The 26154-nt window shown below is 37.2% G+C and overlaps 1 protein-coding gene across 1 annotated transcript in view; it reads right to left on the bottom strand.

Annotated features, from left to right (window-relative positions):
* ATP11B (ATPase phospholipid transporting 11B (putative)) overlaps positions 1 to 26154 on the bottom strand; it is a 105525-nt gene that overhangs the window by 12447 nt on the left and 66924 nt on the right. The window contains exons 21-29 of the mRNA XM_081086605.1: positions 24850 to 24952; positions 21909 to 22054; positions 17989 to 18048; positions 16327 to 16454; positions 13271 to 13409; positions 10188 to 10253; positions 9574 to 9677; positions 7156 to 7321; positions 4453 to 4538 (exon numbers count right to left, since the gene is read on the bottom strand). Coding sequence (XP_080942731.1) covers positions 4453 to 4538; positions 7156 to 7321; positions 9574 to 9677; positions 10188 to 10253; positions 13271 to 13409; positions 16327 to 16454; positions 17989 to 18048; positions 21909 to 22054; positions 24850 to 24952 — 998 coding nt within the window. The remainder of the gene's footprint in view (positions 1 to 4452; positions 4539 to 7155; positions 7322 to 9573; positions 9678 to 10187; positions 10254 to 13270; positions 13410 to 16326; positions 16455 to 17988; positions 18049 to 21908; positions 22055 to 24849; positions 24953 to 26154) is intronic.

Below are 26154 nucleotides of genomic sequence, written 5' to 3'. Positions count from 1 at the left end.
TTAAAAGTAATTTTTATCTAAAAAACATATGCCAAAGGCAAAAATGCATGAGAAGAAAAATATTCAGGTTATATTTCATCAACCAACTAAAATTCTGTGAGAAGTAGAGAAAAAACTGCAGATCAGGGTTATACCCCCAGCAATTTTACTAAAGTCATATTCATAGTTTGAGGATTCTTCTGGCTTCTTGTTTATAGGAAGAGAGACCAAATGTCAAGAGAATGATGAGAAAATTCACTTTGTAAAAGTAACATAGTTTTTTTAAAAAAAGTAACCAGGCCCCTGTTATTTAATAGCAACATTCTAAGAACCCAATTCTCAACCGTACTGTACATTTTAATGGGCATATAAAAGTGAAGGTGCACCAGACCCATGTCTTTTAAAATAGCCACTCAAACTTGCATTCAAAACAAAATAAAAATTCAGAATTCTTTTAAATTTCTTCTCAATTAATAATAATAACCGAGAGTTGATTAATTATCTTCAACATTTTCCCACTTAGGGCAATTCACTAAAGGAACCTAATTTTAAAAAGTTGTTTTTCATATTATTATACCTGTTCCATGGTTTGATTTACAATCTACAAATAGTGGGGTTTTTTAAAGTTTCACCACTTATTAGGATTTACCCCAGATGAGACAACAGCACCTTCTTTTTTGACCAGTAATTACAATAAGGCCTCATTTAAGAGTCATTGATAGGATTGTGGGACTTGAAGTGAAATGACATATGATGAAACCAATTTTATCATAGGATGATTGATATAAACAAGAGTTAAGTTCCAACAGCATCTCATTAATGTTACAATGAGAAGCCATTAAATGAAATGATATTATTCAAGGACATGCTGTACAATATGCAAAATGGTAAGTAGATCAAGTAAAAATACATTAGTGGTGAGAATTTTTATCCTCCATAAGTACTATGACTCAGAATATTTTGCACATCCCAATAAGGTTGTCAGGGTTTATTTCTCAAGAGGGTTTATTAATCAGGCCCTCATAAATTCACACTTTTTTTTTTATTACAAAGATATAACTATTAAAGTTTATGAAAAGAACTGAGAGTTTGGTGAATATCAGTTAACAGAAAACTATTCAGCACCAATCCCAAAATTCATTCATATGATCATTCAATTCAAGAGGTAGACTTAGGTAAGCAATTCGGTGTCTAACTACATTAAGATGTGAAAAATGATACACAACTATAACTTCAAGTGGGAAAGTGATTTCAGAAATAATAGAAATAGCATCACATATTTTCAAAAGAAGTGACAAGGAATAACTTCTTGAATATAAGACAATAGGTTGTGAAAAATACCTTACTAGGTTAGAATTTGAGATGAAGTATGATTCAACAGTGTAACTCTAAAGGAAGATTAATAAAGTATACAGAATGGACATATAAAAAAGTAACGATCAGAAAAAAGGAAACAAGTAAACAAAAACAACAATGTGAGAAACAATGAGGAATTAGTAAAGTAAAACTAAAATTTCAGGCCAGTTCTCCCATAGCATGCCCCAAACATGAGAACTTAGCGGATACGTCCCCAGGAAGATCCAGCGCAGTACTACCTAGTGCACGTAAGAACTGTCCTGCTGGCTGCAAGCCTCAGCTAGCAGGTGCCTACTGTCCTCCCCTCTGTGCTTGCTTTCAGCAAATTCATATGCTGAGCTGACTGAACCCTTATCTTCTTCCATCTGGAAGGACAGAAAAGCAACAAGTCTCATATTACAGACAATACTCTTCACTGTGTACAGGTTCAGAATCAAAACAGTAAGTTGAGGTCCACAATCTGTGAGGCACAAATGAATGTTCACACACCACTACATTCATTTACGATCACAAAAGAGAGCTAGCAGCAGCTTCTTACGGGGCGTACAACAAAGCACACAAAATAAAGCCATGATTTTTCAGTGCACAAAGGACAAATTAAAACCAGGTTTCCTTCGATAAAATTAAATTTCTTCTATTAAGCAAATTCCCTGTCACCAAGATTTAGGGTTCTCATTGCAAAGATACGTCCCATTTTGCACCTCTCATGCTCCCTTCTCAGAAGACCTATTTACAAATAGCCAAGCTTATTGGAAACTTTCTACAATTATAAAAGTCTTCACTGAATAAAACACAGAATTTTCCTCATTTCTATGTATTTTCTGTCTTAGAACTGACTAATAATTATTTCAATGAAAAATACATATGTAAAAAATAAAATAGAATTTTTTGGTTTCAAGGGTACAATTAAGTTTATATAAAGATAGCTTTTCACAATAGCTTTGCCTATAATGCAGGGGAGAAGAAAATACTCAAAATGAGTTTTCTTTTATTCAAAAGAAAATTGCTAATAGTTTTGTGTTAATGGTTCTTAGGGTACTGACCTGATTAAATATTTGAAATCTCTTAAAGGTATTTGATATCTGTATAATTTTCCTCTCTGTAAACAATCAAGCCACCATGGATCACACCCAGCAATATAGTTCAATGCAATTCAAAACCAAGATGTATTCAAAAGTCATAGGATGCATCAGGAGATGTATGTGGGCACATGTTCTTCATGCAGCTGTGAGCAAACGCCCACCCAGTGGTCACTCGCTGCTCATTTAAGCAACTGTTATTTCTCCCTGGCCTTTGATTGAGCACAGCATTTCTTCTTTTTTCCTTTGATACTGATAGTACAGAATAAATCACAGTATGTAAAATGACGACCCGATGGGTGAGAACCCTGGAAGCTCAGAGAGGTGAACTACTTTGGTTAGGACATATAGGAAGCAGTGCTGAGGGCAGCATTAGTATTTGATAGTCCACTATCTCCCCTTTCTTAGTCCACCTGATTGGAGAGCGGCTTGCAGCAAAGGCTACCTAATCAACATAGCCTGCTATCACTGTGTTCTTGTACAGATGAATGCCAAACTTACTATTTTGTTACATGATTGGAGCCTGAAATCTCTAGTTTATGATCTTTTTACCTCACCCTTTGTTTGTGGCTTGATTTAAGTCAACTGAATATGTAAAATATGATTTCATAAAAATATTATGATTATTCTCAATGAAAAAGTTATCTTTACTTGACAAAAGAGTGTTTTTTAAATAATGAGCTCTCCTACTGCCTTAGAGTTAATTAGATGTTCAAATATATGATGAATACCCACTGTTTTCAAAAAAGCACATACAGATAAAATGTGATATACATATTTGGCTCAACCAAAGGTGAAGACAAATCTTCAAGATTGTTTTAGTTTTTTTTTTTAACATAAAATTTAGTTGACTACCACTTATACTCATTTGTATATATTCATCTATAATTTTTATAACTCTGTAATTCAAAGTAGAATATTTCAAAAATCTTGAAGCTAATAATAAATTCAAAAGATTTGGTAAAGCTTTAGAACAGCTCAAAATTATAAACTCACAGAGTTCCATAAGAGGTTAAGTGGTGCTTTGTCAAAAATATTTATTTGATCAAGTGAATGTAGAGATTAAAAACCTTGAGAATAAAAAAGACTTTAAAAATATAGGGTATTCAAAAAAATGTATACATACTTTAACAGCTGATAGCTCAATATTGAAAATGAAATGTATTTTAATAAACACTGCCTTTATAATTATTCAAAGTGTGTGCATACATTTTTTGGGACACCTGATATATATACTATATATGATTAAGAATCCACAAAATACTGATAGAATGAGAAACTGAAGAGTGCCAAAATTAAACAAATATTTTAGTTATATTACTTTTTCTCTTCAAACCAGACTGGAATTAAAGTTAACACTATATGATTTTGGTATCTTAATACCAACAGTTCTAGGATTTAAGCTTTCATTTTCTTCCTTCAAAAGACTTCTCTAGATTACTGGGTGGTTTTTTTTGTTGTTGTTGTTGGTTTTTTTTTTTTGTGGTAACTGACAGAATGGGCCTGTCTGTAGAGATAAAGGTATATATAAGAGATATAAAATATATGTTCAATTTACAGATGCACTAAACAGAAGCAAGGATATGAAATGCTTCAGCAGCCATTACAATGTACAAAGACAAATATGCACATGAATTTACAACACGATTAAGGCAAGATAAAAAATGAGCAACTCTCACTTTTAAGTAACAGAAACTTAAAACTTTAAATTTTGATGAATTTTGTTAGCTTAAATTTCTCAACATGCAGGAGCATTCTTATATAAATATGACAAGCAGAAGCATTAGAATTGTGCTACAAAAAATAGTGTAAAATATATAACAAGGTACAGATCTCTGTCCTGTTATGCTGAATTTTCTTCTCAATGAAAAAATGGATTTTTTAGGTTTTAACATACATATTAATAAAGGTCAAATTAGAGACAGAGCTGTGCTAACAAAAAATGGCCCACTCTTAATTCATGCCTCTGCCCATCTTTTAATAGTGTTTAATTGACCTTTAGCATGCAGAAGTTATCAAGGTTCTACTCCTACTCTACCTAAGTTTGCTCAGCTGATTCCTTGCCCTTGACAATGGCTGCAGTGCGATGAACTCGTCACTTAAAGCAACTGTGTTGGAGTACATCTATAAGTGGACAGAAAAGGGATGGGACATACAAAGAGTCAGTGAGCTGTATTCATCACCTGAGAGACAGACACAGGACAAGCTATATAAAGACACATCTGTCCCTATAAGAGCAGGAAATATCATACATCGCATATATACATGACTGAAATTTGTAGGGTTACTCGCTTTCTTCATGCTTAACACCACACTGTTATTCTGGAGTAAAACAAAGTGCAAAATAAATGCTGACAACTTTTCTTTTGATATGATTTTTCTTGATATTTCTGGTAAACAATAAAGTGGCTGACAACTTTCTAATTATTCTTCATCATGTGAACTCAGAGGTCAAAGTATAAGACTGAAATAATAAAGATTACTGCTTACAGCAAAGGAATAATGTTACACATGAGATCTGAATGGCCATATACTGTTAAAGGAAAAAAACAAAACACAAAAGATTCCTGAGTGAAGCAGAGATTTCCTCTTTGGATTAGAAAACACAGAACACTGTCAAGTCATTTGAAAGTAAAAAAGGGAGATTATGGCAGCTTTCACACACACATAGAATGAATGATTTATTACACATTCCATTCTTAATCAATTTTAACTTATGGTTAAAGAACCACAATATAAATAAAGCACTTTCAACCTTTTTTTGTCTAAGGATCCTCAAGGTACAAAATATTTCTATGTAATCCTTTAGAAAGAGGCTATCAAAAAGGTAACAAGAACTAATATTATCACCTTTATTATTAAGAAGTCTATGAAAATACATCATAATTTGCAAATGCACTGCCTATTATAGAATTTCTAAAGGTAAATGTAAATAAATCTAATTATTTACTTTTATAAAGAACAAAGTTTTGCCTGGCCGGGGTAGCTCAGTGGTTGAGTGTCGACCCATGAACCAAGAGGTCACCGGTGATTCCCGCTCAGGGCACATGCCTGGGTTGCAGGCTCTATTGTGCAAGAGGTAGTAGATCAATGATTCTCTCTCATCAGTGATGTTTCTCTCTCTCTCTCTCTCTCTCTCTCTCTCTCTCTCTCTCAAATCAAGAAAAACATAAAAAAAAATAAGAATAGTTTTTAAAGTGATGTCATTAATATATTTTGGTGAAATATAACTTTCTATAGACCAAAGGGGAAGACCAATGTGTGTAATCTTCATAAAGGTCTATAAAAAGTATAATAGGCAATTATTAAAAATATTCTTCTGTTACTGTAAATATTTATCTCTTAAGATTAAAAAAAGGTAGGTAGACTTTTCTGATATATATTTAAGTAATGGACTACAGAGTAGAAAAGTTTTTCCATACTAATATAAATATATGCATATGTAATAAGATTATGACAATTATTTAACCTTATTTGGAGATCAATTATCACAGAGCAACATCTTCATCATTCTTGTAATTATGTTTTTTTAAAACTGATTTCAGAGAGATAGAAGAAAGGGAGGGGAAGAGAGGGAGGGAGGGAGGGAGGAAAGAAGGTAGGAAGGGAGAGAGAGAGGGAGATATATATTAATTTGTTGTTCCATTTATTTATGTATTGTTGGTTGTTTCTTGTATGTGCCCTGACTGATAGAAGGCTAATTATGTTTTTACTGAGGACTTACTACATACAGGCCCAGGGTTACGTGTTTTATATTCATCATCTTTAAGAATCATGTATGACAGTAGTTATTATTCTGATTTTACAGAGGAGGAAATTGAGGCTTAGGAAAATGACTTGATTAAAGGCACACATAAATGGTTAAAACAGCATCTGAATTAAGTTTGCCAGGCTTCGGAGGCCCATGCTGCTTCAATGGTGTTAAAATGTATATTGGTTAGGATTGAGTTACCAAAGCAAATAAAGGCTAAAGAAATGTTGATATGATCACTGAAATTAAAACCAATGCTGCCCTGGCCGGTATCTCAGTGGTTAGAGCGCCGGCCTAAGCACCAAAGGGTCACAGATTTGATTCCTGGTCAAGGGCATGTACCACTGTTATAGGTTGGATCCCAGGCCATGGCTGGAGCATGTGTGGGAGGCAACCAATTGATGTGTCTCTCCCATATCGATGTTTTTTCTCTATTTCTCCCTCTTTCCCCTCCTGCCCACTCTCTCTAAAAATGGAAAAAATATACGCAGGTGAGCATTCATAAAAAAGCACCACAAAACAAAACAAACAAAAACCCCAATGCACCACTTAGGAAGCCTAACTCAATCCTTATTTAGGGAATACATTCTATTTATAGAATATGTAACTAAATTTCCAAATTTAGATTTAAAAAATCCCAGTGTTTATTGCAGCATAAAAGCTAATTAGAATGTATTCTTGAGCCTATGGGTTCAATGCTATGGTATAGTAATAAGACAAATTAATCAGATAGAATTCTGGCTCATGTACAAGTCAATATACAAACAAGGCACAGGCAACTAAATAGCTTCTATTTCTTAAGCATCTACTATGTCTCAGGAGTCATACAATTAACAGAAATAATTTTAAAAAGATCAGACTTAATATTTACACTGTAAAATGCTTAATACAGAAATGAATAATTCATTTTCTGATATAAGCAAATTATAATGATAGCTATTCATTGTTAACGACCCCTAAATAAAAGATTTTGTATATAAAAATGGTTACCTGTGCCTTTTCAGTATTTGTAGGATGGAAATGTCTGTCAAATACTTTCTTCACAATATCAAGAAACAGACATATAACCACCATGAGAATTATAGCAAACCAAACAGAACCACTTGATAGGAGCTGAAAAAATACAAAGTACATATTCTGGGAGTCTGAAAATGGCCTGCAAAGAAAGGAAGTGGCATTAATAAAAGTAGAAACTGATAAGGGTTTCTTAAATAAAGTCATGTGGTTTTACATGTGCGTTTACAAACCCACTATATTTGCAGGTTTACAATTTAATTTGGAATACAAGTTTGGGATAATGTTCAAAATTTAGAACCAGTAATTAACTAAATCTATACTAACAAAAGAGTAATATGCTAATTAGACCAGCTAGACCGGACATCTTCCCGACAAAGCCACGGTGGTGGGGGCCGAGGCAGAGGTGCAGTTATGGGCAATCAGCAGCAGGGGAGCAATTAGGGGCGATCAGGCCAGCAGGGGAGCAGTTAGGGGCAATCAGGCCAGCAGGGGAGCAGTTAGGGGTGATCAGGCCAGCAGGCAGAGGCGGTTAGGGGCGATCAGACAGGCAGGCAGAGGCAGTTAGGGGCAATCAAGCCGGCAGGCACGGGAGCAGTTAGGGGCGATCAGGCAGACAAGGGAGCAGTTAGGGGCAATCAGGCTGGCAGGGGAGCAATTAGGGGCAATCAAGCCAGCAGGGGAACAGTGAGGGGCGATCAGGCCAGCAGGGGAGCAGTTAGGGGTGATCAGGCTGGCAGGGGAGCAGTTGGGGTGATCAGGCAGGCAAAGGAGCAGTTAGTGGTGATCAGGCCAGCAGGGGAGAAGTTAGGGGTGATCAGGCCAGCAGGGGAACAATTAGGGGCAATCAGGCCGGCAGGGGAACAATTAGGGGCAATCAGGCCGGCAGGGGAGCAGTTAGGGGTGATTAGGCAGGCAGGCAGTTAGTATGGAAAATAATCCTATATAATAGTATGGAAAATACTATGTCCAACTGCTGGTTTAGGCCTGATCCTGCAGGGATCGGATATCCCCGAAGGGGTCCCGGATTGGAGTGGGTGCGGGCCGGGCTGAGGGACCCCCGCCATGCACAAATTTCGTGCACTGGACCTCTAGTAACTAATAAAATAAGACAGACTTTAATTATTAAAAGTAAAATTCAATTTAATTACTTTCAATGACAACTATAGTTTTTATTAGGAAAGTGGCAAGTAGTTGACTAGATAACTCTTATCTTAGTAGGATAGCAAAAGAATTACTTAGTAATACAGACTTAAGAGACCAATAAACACAAGAAAAAGTATGCAATAAAATATTCTCTACTAAGCAATTAAAAGATCGACTATCCAAATCTTAGGTTGAAAAGTTCTACTTAGAGGTTCTTCTCTACAAATATATTTAAAAATGGGTAAACAGAGAAAGAAATGAAAAAAATAAAGAACATTAAAAACAAACATTATAAACAAAGTGTTATTCATAAGAGTATCCTTCTATGGTCCTAAGTGGAAGATAATTATTTAGCTAATCTAAGTTTTTTTGCTTATCTTCTATAATTTTTTGCCCAATACAGGGATCAAAGGCACAGCAGGCAAATGTATTATAAATTCTCCAAATGAGAGACTTTAGTTGTTCATCACTTATAAAAGACTCTTAGAAGAGGCATTAATTTTTAATCTATCATATAGCTGAAAATATGATTGGTAATTTACCAATGAAAATGAAGCATACTATTTAGTTTTAACAGAAAAGCTGTCATTCATGAAAACTTAATGGCTCAATGTGACTTTATAGTATGTACATTAGTAAATAATTTAGAGAAAATATGGTTAGTGTTAAGGACATTAATTGTGGAATAAAACAATTGGGGTTTAAATACTAGCTTTGTTCTTTTTTAACCTTTGGAATCTTGGGGCTCAGTTTCCATATAGAAAATATGGAGAGTATAAGATTATAGTGATGAATCAATGTAATATCTTAGGTAAAACACCTAGAATATAATATTCAGTAATTGTTAGTTTCTTTTTTACTCTATATCAGTAAGATCAACTGAAAGATGTAAATTTGTAGGACCTCAAGATTATTTGTTCAAAATAAAATCTATCACAACACAGTGGTGGGGCAAAAAAGGTTTACAGTTGTGAGTACACTAAAGTTTATTCTTCTAGAGGCCCGATGCACAAAATTTGTGCAAGGGGCTCGGCCCTCACAGCCCCTCACAGCCTCAGCTGGCCCTCGCAGCCCCGGCTTCATCCGGAAGGTCGTCCGGATGGTCGTTCTGCTGTTCGGTTTAATTAGCATATTAGCTCTTTATTATATAGGATTATTTTCCATACTAATAACTGTAAACCTACTTTTGTCCACCCTGTATTTATTAGAGTTGAATCAATGTAATTAAAATACAATATAATCACTCACCAGAGAATCCCTTCATAAAACAAAGAAAATACAAAATAGAATATAATGGATCCCCAAGTAACAAAATGGTTGATCCAGGTCCAAAAATGAGTTTCCAAAGCCATCTAAAAGGAAAAAAATGTTTAAATCCTTAATACAAGTCTTTAATCTCCAAGATAAAAATCATGAATGAAATATATTAATTATAAGTAAGGTTCCTATGACAAAGTTTCTTAGAAGATAAATATTAATGCAAGGATCCTAGTATGAAACTGAACAATTAAAGTTTATAATATTTTTCTTCTGTGAGAAAAAAGCATTGAAATTTCATGAATATTTTCAACTCCATTGCCTGAAACAACTTGTGTTGTCATGCATTATATACAGAGAAGCAAAATTTCAGAGATGAGTACTGTGGGGTTAACCTTTATTGACCATAATAATCAGCAGAGGGTTTTCAAAATAATGAACTTAAAAAAAGATTTTTGACAAAAATGAATTATTAAATAGCAATCAGTAAAATTATTCATGACTAAAGAAGGAAAAAGGAAAAATATGCATCTATGGCTAGAGAAATTTAACTATGAATTATACATATACAAAGTGTGTTCATCTGTCTAATTTCTGTGCCATACCTTTACTGTGACTGTAATAAGCATTACTGTGAAGACCAAGGAGCCAAATGTCCAGTTACCAAACATCTAAACAGAAAGAATAAACCATTATTGCACTATGTGTCACCATGATGGTAGTAAAGCAGAAAGTAACTGCATTCTTTACTAAAAGCATTTGAATTATTTAAGCCAGTTACATTTGAAATCTATGACTAGATTAGTAAAGTTAAAGGAGTATGAGAAGAAACACCATAAGCATTACTATGTTTATTATTATTATCCATTGCATAACATTATCAGAATGAAAACCCAAGATGGGTTTGGAATTATGTAGCACAGACTGTTTTTATTTAGAACGATATAGTGACTGCTTCATTCCTGTCACACAGTAAACATGATAAAACATTGTTTGATCACAATTATTTTTTATAACCATTACAACCAGAAGTTACACCAGATAACTTGCCACTGTAATTCTGGAGATAGCATAGGCAGAGAAGAAAAAAAAAACATTACACACAAAACCAATACCTGACAGATAATGGCTAATAGAATTACTCCTCAAGGATTCCTTGTAAAAATGGTGATAATGTAAGCCAGAAAGTATTCCCCTGGGCTTTTTTTATAGTAAAAACTTACATAATTTATTAAAAATGCAGAATCCCCAAAGAATGTCAGGATTTAAGTTCCACAAATAAGAGCATAACTAGAAGTTTATGTTAACTTAGTTCATAAAGTAGTCATAGTCTTTACTATTGGTTTAAAAATTATTTAAAAGGCTCTGTTTCGTTATCAGATTTCTAACAATTAGTATTTACTTGACAAATTACTTAACATCTCTGTATCTCACTTTTTTCATTTGTAAAATGGGGGAAAATCTTATAGGTTTTTATAATTAGGGTCTGCAAAAAGGATAGGATGCCTGATAAACAGCAATCTATAAGTAATAGTTATCAACAATAAAATATCAATTAATATTCTTTTATTTAAGGGTATTAGGGGAGTTTATCGGTTAAAAGAATGAAAAGGCATAATGAATCCCTCCTTTTTCTGTTTTTATCATCTCTAGAAATTACCTGGAAATACTGAAAAACAGTGGGTCTCACTCTGCTCAGCTCTTGGAGGAGTGCCAGTCTCCTCTTTCAGGGCCATGTGGACAGATATCAAATGCAGCCAGAGAACCTGTGCCTGGATGTGTAATAACTGCACCTGTCTCATCCCTCAGTACAGTATCTGGTTTTACAGGGGCCAGTTACATGGAATCTTTCTTAGAAGCAGAGCTTATTTAGGGCTGCTTCTTGCATTCAAGGCCCGGGGGAGCTATAAAAACATATTCACATGTTTCTGTTGTTTTTTTGTTTGTTTTTTATGAAATTAGTAAAAGTAATGTATTTCCTTTTTTTTAATATATATTTTTTAATATGTTTTATTTATTTTTTACAGAGAGAAAGGGAGAGGGATAGAGAGTTAGAAACATGATGAGAAAGAAACATCGATCAGCTGCTTCCTGCACACGCCCCACTGGGTATGTGCCTGCAACCAAGGTACATGCCCTTGACCGGAATCGAACCTGGGACCTTTGTATCCGCAGGCTGACGCTCAATCCACTGAGCCAAACTGGTCAGGGCAAAGTAATGTATTGAAACTGCAATTAATCAGCTAAGACTACTGCATCTTTCCATTCTGACTTCCCCTTGAATTGGTAATGAAGTGAGTGGCAGAAGGCATTTTGGGGATCTGGCTAAAGAGAAGTTAGTTGGGCTTATTATACTGGCTTGGGTTAAGTGGGACCTATTTGTATCAGTCAGTTATTTTCAAGTATACTTAAGCTTGTACTTGTATGTTCTTTTCCCCTTAAAGAAGGCCTGCCAAAATGTGTAAAGTTTAAACTCTACTAACCTTAGCTCTACCCCTGCTCAGAAGACACAGATGCTCAAAACACTTTCTATCACTATTTGCTTATTTTTTGGATAACTTCTTCTAACTGAATTTGTTACCTAATTATTTAATAAAGCCAAGTTAAAAAGGATCATTCACAATTCATTTGTATACTCAGCAAATAGAAATTGAGTATCTATTATGTGCCAAGTACCATTCTAGGCCTTGGGAATAAAGCAATCACAAGACAAAATTGCTGACCTCATGGAGTTTACACATAGTGGAGGAGACAGATAAACAAACTAAAAATATCTACCTTGAGGGACAGACTAGTGCTATGAAGAAATGTAAATGTACAGTAAGGGGCCAGTAAGTGATGAAAGGTGAAAGAGACAGAATTTTACGGGAGTGGGCTAGAAAGGCTTTTTTGAGCCAGTGATGTTTTGGCAAACCATGTGAGAGAAAAGCATCCCAGAAGAGAAACAGGAAGTGCAGAGTTCCTAAGGCAGGAACAAATTGGTCTGTTCAAGTGACAAGAAAATCAGTGTGGCTTATAATAAAACACTAGATGATTTTGAGCAGATTAGACAGATGATCATATTCTCATTTCTAAAAGATCATGTGGACTGCTGTGTGAACAGCAGGAAGGGCAGAAAACTCTGTAGGGCTTCCTAAGCATACCAAAAAAATAATGCATGCAATTAAAAGCAAAAAAACTAAACACTAAATCCCCATTTCTCATCTAAAAAGGGTGGGTCAAAGTATCTCTCCAACAGAATTATTGTGAGGATTAATGGATATGGGGTATGTAAAGAGCTTAGCACAAAGTAAGCACTAAGTAAACAGTAGCTATTACTAAAAACACAATTCTGGAGTGAACAGCAGCATGAAGGGGCATGAATATAACCCCTTGTATTTCTGAAGAGCAAAACTGCCTGGTACCTTGAGCTTCATATTAAGATTACATTGTATTGCCTTTTTGTTTTATTTTTGATTTGCATAAAATTTTATCAAGTAAAAAACGTTAAAACCTTTTTATAATTGCATTTTAATTTAATATCTGCAATTTCATAATTTAAATTGAATTTCATTTTTATTTTATTTTATTGTTTAAGGTATTACAAGTAGTAATACATATATCTCTTTTTCCCCCCCGTTGACCCCCCCGTTATCAAAAACCAAATTAAATAAAATCATTAACAATTTTTAAAAACTATAAATTTTACCTGGCCATTTCCAAGCAGAGATATATCTTTCCCCATTAGAAAATAGGATCCAAAAAAGAAAATGAAGGCATGACTGAAACCCAGGATGGTCCAGTAAAGAAAATTTGTCATGCTTAGTTGACGGTTTTTACTAATGTCTCTACATTTTTTTTAAAAAGAGGAGAAAAAGGAACATATTAGGATTCATATTTATTATTTATCTAATCAACAGTCATTACAATCAAACCACTACTTGTAATCGTATCTAATAAAGAGAAACATGGTAATTGGCGTATGACCGCTACTCTTCCCATTGGCTAATCAGGGCAATATACAAATTAACTGCCAGCCAAGATGGCGGCTGGAAGCCAGGCAGCTTGAAACTAACATGAGGCTTGCTTGCTTCAGTGACGGAGGACTCCAACATTCCCCGCCTGCCTTGCCGGCCTCTGAGCTGCAACTCTAAGCAACTATGTAACAAATATAGAAGCTAAACAAAACCCCAGAAACCTGCTTTAGTCACCAGGCTTCAGCCAGCAGGATCGCAACATTGTAAGCAAAGGCCAGAAACCTACTTTCAGCAGCAGAGGCCTAAGAGCTGGAGCCAAGCCTCAAAGCTAAAGCTGGCCCAGAAAAAGAAAAAAAGAAGCGGTTGGGAGCTTCAGTCACCCCCAGCCTGAAAACAGCCCTCAGCCCCTCACCCAGACTGGCCAGGCACCCCAGTGGGGACCCCCACCCTGAAGGGTGTGTGACCAGCTGCAAACAGCCATCATCTCCTCACCCAGGCTGGCCAGGCACCCCAGTGGGGACCCCCACCCTGATCCAGGACACCCTTCAGGGCAAACCAGCCGGCACCCACCTGTGCACCAGGCCTCTACCCTATATAGTAAAAGGGTAATATGCCTCCCAGCACCGGGATCAGCGGAGCCGTGAGGCCTCCCAGCACTGGGATCAGCGTGACGGGGGGGGGGGGGGGAGCTCCCCAACCCCCTGATCGCCCTGCGGCTCTGTGTGTGACAGAGGGCGGGGCCACAACCTCTCTATCCACCCTGCTCTGTTCGTGACAGGCGAAGGCGCCCCAACCCCCTGATCAGCCCTGCTCTGTGCCTGATGGGTGGAGCTCCCAAACCCCTGATCGCCCTGCGGCTCTGTGTGTGACAGGGTGTGGCGCCCCAACCCCCTGATCGGCCCTGCTCTGTGTGTGACAGGGTGCAGCGCCCCAACCCCCCCCCCCCCCCACGGGCCCTGCTCTGTGTGTGACGGGGTAGAGCCATAACCTCCCCATTGGCCCTGCCCTGAGTGTGACAGTGGCGGCACCCCAACCCCCTTATTGGCCCTGCTCTGTGGGTGACAGAGGGCGGCGCCCCAATCCTCTGATCCGCCCTGCTCTGTGTGTGACAGGGGGAGGCGCCCCAACCCCCTGATTGGCCCTGCTTTGTGCGTGACAGGGTACAGAGCTCCAACCCCCCTGATGGGCCCTGCTCTGTGAGTGACAGGGGGCAGTGCCCCAACCCCTGATCGGCTCTGCTCTGTGGGTGATAGAGGGCGGCGCCCCAACCCCCTGACCTGCTCTGTGTGTGACACGGGGCAGCGCCCCAACCCCCCGATTGGCCCTGCTCTGTGCATGACAGGGGACGGTGCCCCAACCCCCCAATCGGCCCTACCCTGAGCATGACTGAGGGTGACATCACAACCTCCCGATCGCCCTGCTCTGTGCACGCCCAGGGGGTGGCGCCCCAACTCCCCAATCGGCCCTGCTCTGAGCCCGACCAGGGGCTGCACCTAGGGATTGGGCCTGCCCTCTGCCACCCGGGAGCAGGCCTAAGCCAGCAGGTCGTTATCTCCCGAGGGGTCCCAGACTGCGAGAGGGCACAGGCCAGGCTGAGGGACCCCTCCTCCCCCGCCCCGAGTGCACAAATTTTTGTGCACCGGGCCTCTAGTAATATATAACTGCATAACAACTTATAGGTCACACTAGAGGACTGGGGTTGTGCACCAGTGGGGTCCCTCGGGCTGGCTCGGGGGAATTGGCCAAAACCTGCTTTCCGACATCCCTTGAGGGGTCCCAGATTGCGAGTGGGTGGTTCTCGGGTGACACACCCTGGAATCGGGCTCCCTCCTCTCTGGCTCTGGGTGCATCACCCGAGAACCACAGCTGCCAAGTCACTGCAGCTCAGCAGTTCCTATGTTGAGCGTCTGCCCCTGGGTGGTCAGTGCACGTCATAGCTATTGGTCGGACAGTCAGCTGCTTAGGCTTTTATACATATAGATAATACTTTCAAATTCATGTTCTCATTTGATAAAGAAATATGATATAGGCTAATATTTTAGTTTAATTGTAAAAAGTTGATTTATCTGTATTATATTCTGTTGTAAACATTCAGTCACTCTGCCATGATTGTTCTTTTTAGTGGAGTCATTTGAGTTAGGTTCAGCACTGAGGCTCCCAATAGATTTCATGTCCATCAATAGTTATCAGAGAAAACCAGTCTTTGCCAATCTTCGGTCAAGCCCAGTCCTAGATATCCTGGGAAATCAAGGTTAAGTTTTTGCCATTTCTGGATAACTGAATGCCTCTATAAGAGTGGAGGTCAGATTAATGTGGAAATCAAACTGGTTCTGAGGAAAGTTCCACATCTCTGTGATTACTTGGTTCTGTGGAACCAGGACTTAGGCAGAGGATATGGGACAAGAATTAATGTCCCTAACCCTACATTTTACATTGATTACTACTCATAAATTTGGCAATGCCTGAATATAAAAATCAGTATTTTAGAAACTCTAGAGACAACCAATTACTGAATAACTTCATTTGTGCACATGAAATAAAATATTACTGGCTTACAACAATAAATTCAAATTATACAACTGCTGCCTGATGCACTACTAAGATAAAAGTGTTCATGCCTAAAAACATTGGTAAAATTATTGTGTTCAACAATTATAAACCATACAACTAAAGTACTTTCCTTAGTAAAGTATTAATCACCAAATATTTGCTTATTTTTAAAGTACTTTTAAAACTGGTAACTTGCAATCAGAAATGTTATGGACACTTAATACTGGAAAATACTTACCGATAGAGGGTGGGCTTGTTCTGTAATACATGAGGGTTTATATGCTGTTCCAGTAGACTATATATCAGAATAGGTAGGGAAGTAAAACAAATATTGTATAAAGTCAGGTATACGCTGTCATACAATGTCTAGAAAGAGAAATTGATAGGAATTTTGAAATTCTAAAGTATGTATTATTTATTATACTTATGCATATAAAAACAGAAGCATATCAAAATAAATAAAAATTATGTAATTTTTTCCAATTTATACTAAAATCCTTTTGAATAATCCCAATTTGTTTCTGACTTAAGCATTCACATATAATGTTCATAGATTTATATTTCTTGTAGAAATTGGAATATTTTATTATGTCAATTCTGGAAATACAGTGATTTGTATCTATATTTCAAGATTCTCCACAATTTGGTCACTGTGATATAATTTTACACAATTCTCCTATATGCTTCTAGGTTTCTTACTATTCCTTTAATATGTTACACATTTAGTTTTGCTTTCATGGTTTTGTCTTTGCATCTAAGTCCTACACTTCCTTTAAGGCATGATCCATGAAACTTTACACATTTATGATAGCTTTCTCTTCTAAACAGTCCTATGCGCTACTGGTAGTACTAATTTGCTTAGCACTTTGTCTATGCTTCACATATTGTTTTTATTGTTATTAATATTTTATCTTAAATTATACTGTAAACTCCCTGAAACTTAATCAAAATAGGTTAGTTCTCCTTGTCATATGCTCTTATAGCATTCTTTACTTCATTCAAGTAAGCAAACATTATTGGCAATCAATGCCTAAGGAGATATTTAGAATTTGAAGTTACGGATTGTAAACAGAGGAGAAAACAGTAAGGATAGAAAAAATCATGAAAAACCTAAAATAATTAAGCTCTTGTTATTTCAATAAACTTAAACAAATGTCTTGATCTATTAGAGATGTATAGTGCGGTATGTGAAGAGGGCGCTCAATTAGTCAGAAGCAGTAGGTCCAAGTATGGTATAGTTACTAACTTAGCTATGAGAGCTTGGGCAAGTTACTGAGTCTCTGTGTATTTTAATTTCCTTTTTCATAAAGTAAGACAGAGTAGATCAGGAATGGGAAATATGTGACATGTGTATAGCTACTGCTAATCAAGAAAAGGGGTTTCCTTCTGAGCCTATGGCTTGAGAACCCCTTTCAATATAGTGCTCCTGGTGGTCCTGCCAATTATTTAATAAGCTTCTGAGATTAAACCTGTATGTCATCCCTGAACTCTACCACTAGGCAAGTAAGGTTCCTTCCAAATCTAAAAAAATTTATGAGTAAAAAAAAAAAAAAGAAGAGGTAATACCCCCAACAATTTTCTGTCCCAGCCTGATATAGATTTTACAGAAATATTACATACACATAAGTTGAAAAATGTTACAAAATTATCTCAAACTGTTAAGTGTTAATACCCATTTTTAAAAAATATCCAGAATTAAAATATACTTTGGTATTAACACATTATAAAACTAAAAATCAGAATAAATGTTATGAATGCTACACTGATTAAATACACTAATTAGAAAAGTTTTATCTAATTATCAGTAGGACTACGAAAAATTCCCACCAAGGATTTATCAAATACTGAATACACATAATTTATTCTGAAAGTATAAAAACAAAAGCTTCTATTTACTTACTTGTTGAGAAAACAAACAGTAGAACTGATATAAAAATTGGGGTGTGATAAAGCACACATTCTGAAAAACAAGATTAAATGGAAATAATTAAAATATTTAGGTCAAAAAGAAAATTTTTTTTTAAATGACTAATGAGTCTAGAAACACAGTCTCCATTGATACGGAGAACAGAAGATCTACCTATAAGAACTTGTCCATATAAAACGGAAAAACAGAATTCCCATTTATTAAAAAATGTCTGAAAGTATTTCACACAGCAATGCAAATGTCAGAATAAAATGCTCTGAACTTGTATCACTGCCAAGCAATACCATAATTCTGAATTTATACCTTCTAATTATTATTCGATACTTTTCACATACAGTACAACAAGTAAGTTTTACTTCAACTTTGGGGTATAGTAGCTTTAAAATATTTAAAACAGAATAAATGGAACTGTCAAACATCTTCTGATTTCAATATACTTATGTCACAACAAAACTATAAGTTAGAAAGAAAAACTGCCACAACTAGGATTCGTGCACCGGTGGGGTCCCTTGGCCTGGCTTGCGGGTATCAGGCCAAAACCGGCTCTCCAACATCCCGAGTGGTCCCGCATTGCGAAAGGATGGTTCACGGGTGATGCACCCTGGAATCGGGCTCCCTCTTCTCTGGTTCCGGGTACATTACCCAAGAAACGCAGCTGCCAAGTCACCGCAGCTTCTGTGTTGAGCGTCTGCCCCCTGGTGGTCAGTGAGCATCATAGCTACCAGTCAGATGGTCGAACAGTCGCTTAGGCTTTGATATATACACACTAGAGGCCCGGTGCACAAAAATTTGTGCACTCGGGGGGGGGGGGAGCGGGGAGAGGGGTTCCTCAGCCCGGCCTGTGCCCTCTCACAGTCTGGGACCCCTCAGGGGATGATCACCTGATGGCTTAGGCCCGCTCCCCAGGGGATTCAGCCTAAGATGGCAATCAGACATCCCTCTGGCAGCCCGGCAGCCGAGGGATGTCCACTTGCCAGCAGGGAGCAGGCCTAAACTGCAATCGGACATCCTTAGCACTGCTGAGGAGGCAGGAGAGGCTCCCACCACCACCGCTGTACTGGCAGCCACCAGTCTGGCTTGTGGCTGAGCAGAGCAGAGCTCCTCCCATGTGAGAGTGCCCTGACCACCAGAGGGCAGCTCCTGCATTGAGCGTCTGCCCCCTGGTGGTCAGTGTGTGTCATAGTGACTAGTCATTCCCAGTCCTTCTGCTGTTAGGGTCAGTTTGCATATTACCCTTTTACTATATAGGATAGAGGCCTGGTGCACGGGTGGGGGCTGGCTGGTTTGCCCTGAAGGGTGTCCCGGATCAGGGTGGGGGTCCTGCTTGGGTGCCTGGCCAGCCTGGATGAGGGGATGATGGCTGTTTGCAGCTGGTCACACCCCCTTCAGGGTGGGGGTCCCCACTGGGGTGCCTGGCCAGCCTGGATGAGGGGCTGAGGGCCGTTTTCAGGCTGGCAGGTGACTGAAACTCCCAACCTCTCCTTTTCTTCTTCTTTTTTATTCTGGGATTTATTTACCTTCTATGGCTGTCACTGGAGCTGAGAGCCAGCTTTAGCTCAGAGGCTTGGCTCCAGCTCTGAGACCTTGGTTTGTTTGGCTTCTATAATTGAAACACTGTTGCAACTCCAGCTCTGACATCCCAGCTGGCTGAAAGCAGGTTTCTGGGGATGGTTTAGCTCAGCCGTGGGCAAACTACGGCCTGTGGGCCGGATCTGGCCCGTTTGAAACGAATAAAACTAAAAAAAAAAAAGACCGTACCCTTTTATGTAATGATGTTTACTTTGAATTTATATTAGTTCACAGAAACACTCCATCCATGCTTTTGTTCCGGCCCTCCGGTCCAGTTTAAGAACCCATTGTGGCCCTCGAGTCAAAAAGTTTGCCCACCCCTGGTTTAGCTTCTATAATTGCAACATAGTTGCTTAGAGTGCAAGCTCAGAGCCCAGCAGCGGCAGGCGGGAACCTTGGCTTCCTCCTTCACTGGAGCAAGCAAGCCTCCTGTTCGCTTCAGCTGCCTGGCTGCCGGCTGCCATCTTGGTTGGCAGTTAATTTGCATGTCACCCTGATTAGCCAATGGGAAGTGTGTCGGAGGTACGGTTAATTACCATGTTTCTCTATTATTAGATAGGACAGAGGCCCAGTGCATGAAATTCATGCACAAGGGTGGGGAGTTCCCTCAGCCCGGCCTGCACCCTCTCCAATCCAGGACCCCTCGGGGGATGTCCAACAGCCTCTCTCAATTGGGGACTGCTGACTCCTAACCACTCACCTGCCTGCCTGATTGCCCCTAACCCCTCTACTTGCCTGCCTGATCACCCTTAACACCTCTGCCTGCCTGATCAACCCTAACAACCTCTGACTGCCTGATCGCCCCTAACTGCTCCCTTGCTGGCCTGATCGTCCCTAATCGCCTCTGTCTCGCCCCGCAACCGGGACCTAGCATTCCCTCCTCTGGTCGGTTGCAGGCACCCGGGACCCTGGCTGGCCGCAGGCACCCAGGACCGAGGCCTCCTTCGCCCGGGCCGGCCACAGCCGCAGGGGACTGTGGGCAGGCAGTTTCACCCAGGCTGCAACTGTGGGCGCTGGCACCCGGGACCGCGGGGTGGGCGGCTTGTCCCTCTCCTGGACCGTAGCCTGGCTGGTCCCCATTTCTCTCTCGTGAGCTCATTTGTGCTTGGCTGGTCCCCATTCCTCTCCTGTGAGCTCATTTGCGCCTGGCTTGTCCCCATTCCTCTCTCATGAGCTCATTTGTGCCTGGCTGATCCCCATTCCTCAGACCCAGTGTTGAGTGTCAGAGCCATTAAGGAGTTACAGTGTGAGGGCGTGACGACCATTTGCATATTAGCTCTTTATTATATAGGATTAGATATGCAATCTACCTGTGTTCTTTCATTGGCTTGCAGCTATTACTTAATTACAGGTGTATAGGCAACATAGGATATTCTGGTGTATTAAATGTCTTGGTACTCAGGGGCTCTTAATATGAGTTCCACCAAATCCTACCTTCCTCAAAAGAGTCAAGAGACAGAACAGTACTTCAACAAAATTAGTTTCCTTGTAATCCTATGTATTTTATTTTGTGCATTTACAAGCCCTATACTGAGTAATTTATACATCTCACTTGATTACCTAATGGTCATTCATGACACAAAAAGATTTAGAACACCTGCTTGAAACCATCATATTGAAGTTAAATTAAAACTTACCACTGGTTCAAAACAAAATTACATCAAAGAAATCAAATTAATTGAGTTTTAAATCTGTATAAAATAAAATGTAGCAATTTTAAGTGTAAATTTTTTAATGTGTTTTGACAAATTTATACACCTGTGTAACCACCACCACAATCAAACTAGATTAACTTTTCTCTCATGCAAAATTTTCCATATCCCTTTCCAGTCAATTCTAAAACCTGCACCCTTAGCACCAGGCAACCCTTGATTTTCTTTCTCTCAGTACACATGAGATTCATGACTAATAATCAAAGAATATTCCATAAACTTATTTTATGTAAATGATTTTTAAGAAAAACTGTTATGGGAACAATTTTTAAGAATAATTTGTATGGTGATAGTATTCCTTAAATTGAAGCCTCAACTTACTGTCAATAACTGATTCTAAAATATATCCATGAGTCCAGCCAGTGTAGCTCAGCAGCTGAGCATCGACTCAGGAACTAAGAGGCCACTGGTTTGATTTTTGGTCAGGGCACATGCCGGGGTTGTAGGATCAATCCCTAGTAGGGGGCGCGCAGGAGGCAGCCAATAGATGATGTTTCTCTCTCATCATTGATGTTTCTATCTCTCTCCCTCTCTCCCTTCCTCTCTCTCTAAAAAATCAATAAAAACATATTTAAAATAAATAAATAAATAAAATATGTCCATGAAACTCACCTTATAAAAAAAATACTGTACAAGGGTAGCTATTCTAATGTAATAAAAGTGACCATGAACAAAGAGCAACTTGGAGAGAAATTTAAATCTTGCTATTGCATAGTCACTGTTTCTTGCAGCTTGTCTTCCTTCTTTACCCATGATTCCTGCCAATAAAGGGGACAAAAAGGCAAATTCATTGATAACTGATAAGTACAATTTTCCCGATATATCTGTGAATATGGTAATTATAGCAGTTGAAGTTGGATTTAGGATCACTATATCCTAATATATAGTAGAGAGCAGATTTTCAAAAATTTGTTCTAAATCAAATATATAAATTAAAATAAAACTACAATATATACTAGGCATGTAACATCAATTTTCAAAGGTTTAGAATGTAATATAAAATATAATTACTATAAAAATAATATTGAAAGTCCCGAATCTAATAAGAACATAAATTATACTAAAAAGTTCAGAGTACTTGTTAATAGATTTCTAATGGTAAGGATGCTATAAAATAGCTTTAACTTCACTGAACATAAAAAATATCCAAGTTGAATAATTTGAACCTACCAAAAATGAGCAAGTTTGACTTCTTTAAATTTTTCATGCATAACTCAAACAAAATGATTTTTTGAAGTACACTATCATCTGAAATCAGTACATAATTTTATCTGATAAATAAGTACATTTTTTAGGTTATTATAATCTTTTAGCTTTCAAAACAGTTATTGCCACGTTTACTTTTTAAATCTAGAAGCAGCTTTGAAAAATTATTTTTCAAAATTAAAAATTTTAATTTTTGTCATAAAAGGATCGAAATGTTTGCAAGTGTTATAGATAAAGACAACTATATTCACAGCATCTAGAAAAAAACTATTTTTGGTATATATACTTTTAGGATTTTTCCTTCCACATATTCTATATGTCTGTACATTTATTATACATACAAATAAGTGTATAAAAATGGGATTGTTTTGTAATCTACTTTTGTCTCTTAATATACTATTATGGACATTGTTTATAAAATATGTCTTTGTCAACATATTCACATATTTTCTTCAAAGAAATTCTAGATGCATGACTGACAGGTCAACAGGAAACATTTATAATTTGACTCCCATAAACATCAAATAAGATAATTCACTAATCTATACCTTTACTAATTCCAGATTTTATCAATCTTTGTAATTTTTGTTACTCTGATAGGCAATATAAACTTGCATTCTTTGTTAGTGAGAGACTGAACCCTTTTTTCATACATTTAGTATTCATTTTAGATTTCTCCTTTTGTGACAACTGATGGTTCACATCCTTCCACCTATTTCTACTATAGTATTTTTCTTATTAATTTGTTAAGAATTTACATATTAGGAATATTAAAACTTTGTCATCTATTTTGAAAATATTCTTTACTACTCTGTCTTTAAAATTTTGGGGGGACAGTATTTACTTTTGCCACACATATTGATCTTTTTCTTGCTTTGTTTGGTTTTGTACTTAATAGACCTTTTTACACCTCAAAATACAGGATTATTCATTAAATTTTTCCTCTATTACTTTTTACGGTCTTTAACAAGTTTTATCAGTATTTTTTATCAAGTAAGTTGTTTCCCTACTTATGTTTAAAAAGTTTTAAACATCTATCTGAATCTACTTAAACATCTGTTTAAATCTATCCTATTCACTAGTCTGTCTGCTAGCATACTAGACTCAAACTGTTATACTGTAGCTTTTTATGCTTTCATATGTGATATAGGAAGATATCAAATTGTTAGGGAGAATTATGGGAACAATTAACAAACTGGAAAGAAAATTAAGTTTTCAAAATGAAAATTTAATTATCCTAAAGAAGTAGGAGCTTATTTGAGATAAAATAGAAACATTAGACCCAATAACTACTCACAGGATATTACAGAAATGATTCCAAAACAGGACCAGTTACACTCTTTTCTGAAACTAAAAATTTATCCTTTAATGAAAAACCCATACTGTCCTCTTTACTTCTGTATTTGTATAATAAAATTAGTGAGAAAAACAGGTCAGAATATGGTTTAAATAGTAAATGACTGATATTTTAAATATAAATAAAATAATTCATATTCTGAATCCAATAAAAATGCTAGGCAAAAAAAGAAAAAAATTAGGATAAAGGTTATTAAGTCAGAAGGCTATTTGGAATTTTATATTTTACTAGAGGCCCGGTGCATGAAATTCATGCACTCGGGGTGGGGGTGCGGGGGGGAGTCCCCTTAGCCTGGCCTGTGCCTTCTTGTAGTCAGACATTCTTAGTGCTGCCGTGGAGGCGGGCTCCCGCCACCACCGCTTGTCAGTTGTGAGCCTAGCTTCTGGCTGAACAGCGCTCCCCATGTGGGAATACACTGACCACCAGGGGGCAGCTCCTACATTGAGCTTCTGCCCCCTGGTGGTCAGTGCGCGTCATAGTGACTGGTCGTTCTGCTGTTCAGTTCATTTGCATATTAGCCTTTTATTATATAGGATTACAATTTGGTATGATTTTCTATCTCTAAAGTTGTCTTTAAAATGAGCTGCAGAATCTTTAGATTGACAAAAAATAACATTCTAAAACAAGAATTTAAAACCAGGAAGGTAACTATGTAAATCACAAATTTAGAGTTTAAAAGGGATAAAATAATATATGAAACTACTTTAAAAAGTATAAAATTACATGTAACAATAAAGCTAAGTTATTATGAAGGAGAATTGGAAAAGAAAAATTCATTAATGTGGTATTCATGTCTTTGAAAATTTGGAAATAAAATATTTGAAATATTGGGCTAATTATAATAGGTTTCTGGTAGGGAAACACTATATTACCATGTTGCATTCAGTTTTCATTCATGTATTTGATACTATAGTTTACAAAAGAAAAATTCAAAATCCCCAAATAATTATACCAATGTTAAAAGTTCAGGGAAAAAGGAAAATCAATCACCTATGCCAACATGTGCTTCTTGTATCATGCTTACATCATTAGCACCATCACCAACAGCCAATGTTATAGGTTTCTCAGGTGAGATTTTTATCAGTCTTATTACCTGAAAGACATACAACTAATCAATCACGGTAAAATTTTAACTTCTTATATTTATAGAAAGTCATTTATCAGAAATGACTCTGTTGAAGGAAGTAGAAAAAAATTAATTTTATATTAGACAATAATATTCTCTATGGTTCATTTTTTGAGGGATGTCTCTTTCCACTACGATGTTAGAAATGTCTTTCAGAATGATATTGCAGAACAGTATTATCTTACATACACAGGCCATGGACATGGGTGGTAAGGGTAGTGAAGACCTAGGGGGATGGGTAGGGGCTGGGAAGAAAAGGGTAAAGGGGGACAAAGGAAAGGGAGATATCTGGAATACTTTCAATAATAAAAAAAATATTTGAAAAAAACAAAAAGCGAAAAAAAACACATTATTATCTTGGATTTTATTATGGGAAGCAAAAATCTTTAAATACAGTTTACCTTTGTAAAAAGCTTAATAACTGTGTAAAAAGTAATAACTATTTGAACTCTGTTAGGCAAAGATAATTATTTTCAAAAATTTAAAAAGCAATCAAAATTAAATTCAATGAAATTTTAAAAAATGTTTCTTTGAAATTCTTGAATGTACTTTTATAAAGAGCCTAGATGTTAGCTCTGTGTGGTCTCCAGTTTTAGCCTCCACAGACTGAGGGGACATGTGTTATAATAATATAGGCATTATAAGAAAGTTCCATGAAGCCAAAAACTATTGAATGCCTAATTTATTAGATCTATATGTGAAACAACCAGTGTTTAGATGTACATTTCAAATGATACTATTTGTGAAGGATACAGTCTAAGACCTCAAATTACAAATTTGGAGTTATAAAAAATATTTGTATAGGCTTTCACATAGAATCATAGCTGAAATTTAAATATTTTTGTATATAACTTAATATCACAATTGGCTTTTCAACTTCTTACTAAAGTTCTATTACTTAATAGCCATTTTAAATAAAGAGAATTATCATTTCACAATAACGCAAGAATAAGCAGAGATCAATAGAACCACTGAAGTCTTATAGGCTCCCTCAGTCGGTAAGTAACTAAACTGTGAAATTTTAGTTGTCACAGCTCAAATTTGTGTCTCAGGAAAAATCACAATTGCTACCCATCACAGACTTTCTAGGTTATTTATTATGAATAGCTGAAATTTCTACAATGACTCTGAAAATTCCAAAAGTCTAAAAATGTACATGGTTAAAATTC

This window comes from Myotis nattereri (assembly GCF_964212035.1).
Source record: "Myotis nattereri genome assembly, chromosome: 3".
In the NCBI taxonomy this organism is placed as follows: domain Eukaryota; kingdom Metazoa; phylum Chordata; class Mammalia; order Chiroptera; family Vespertilionidae; genus Myotis; species Myotis nattereri.
This window is presented reverse-complemented; position numbering and strand designations above follow the sequence as displayed.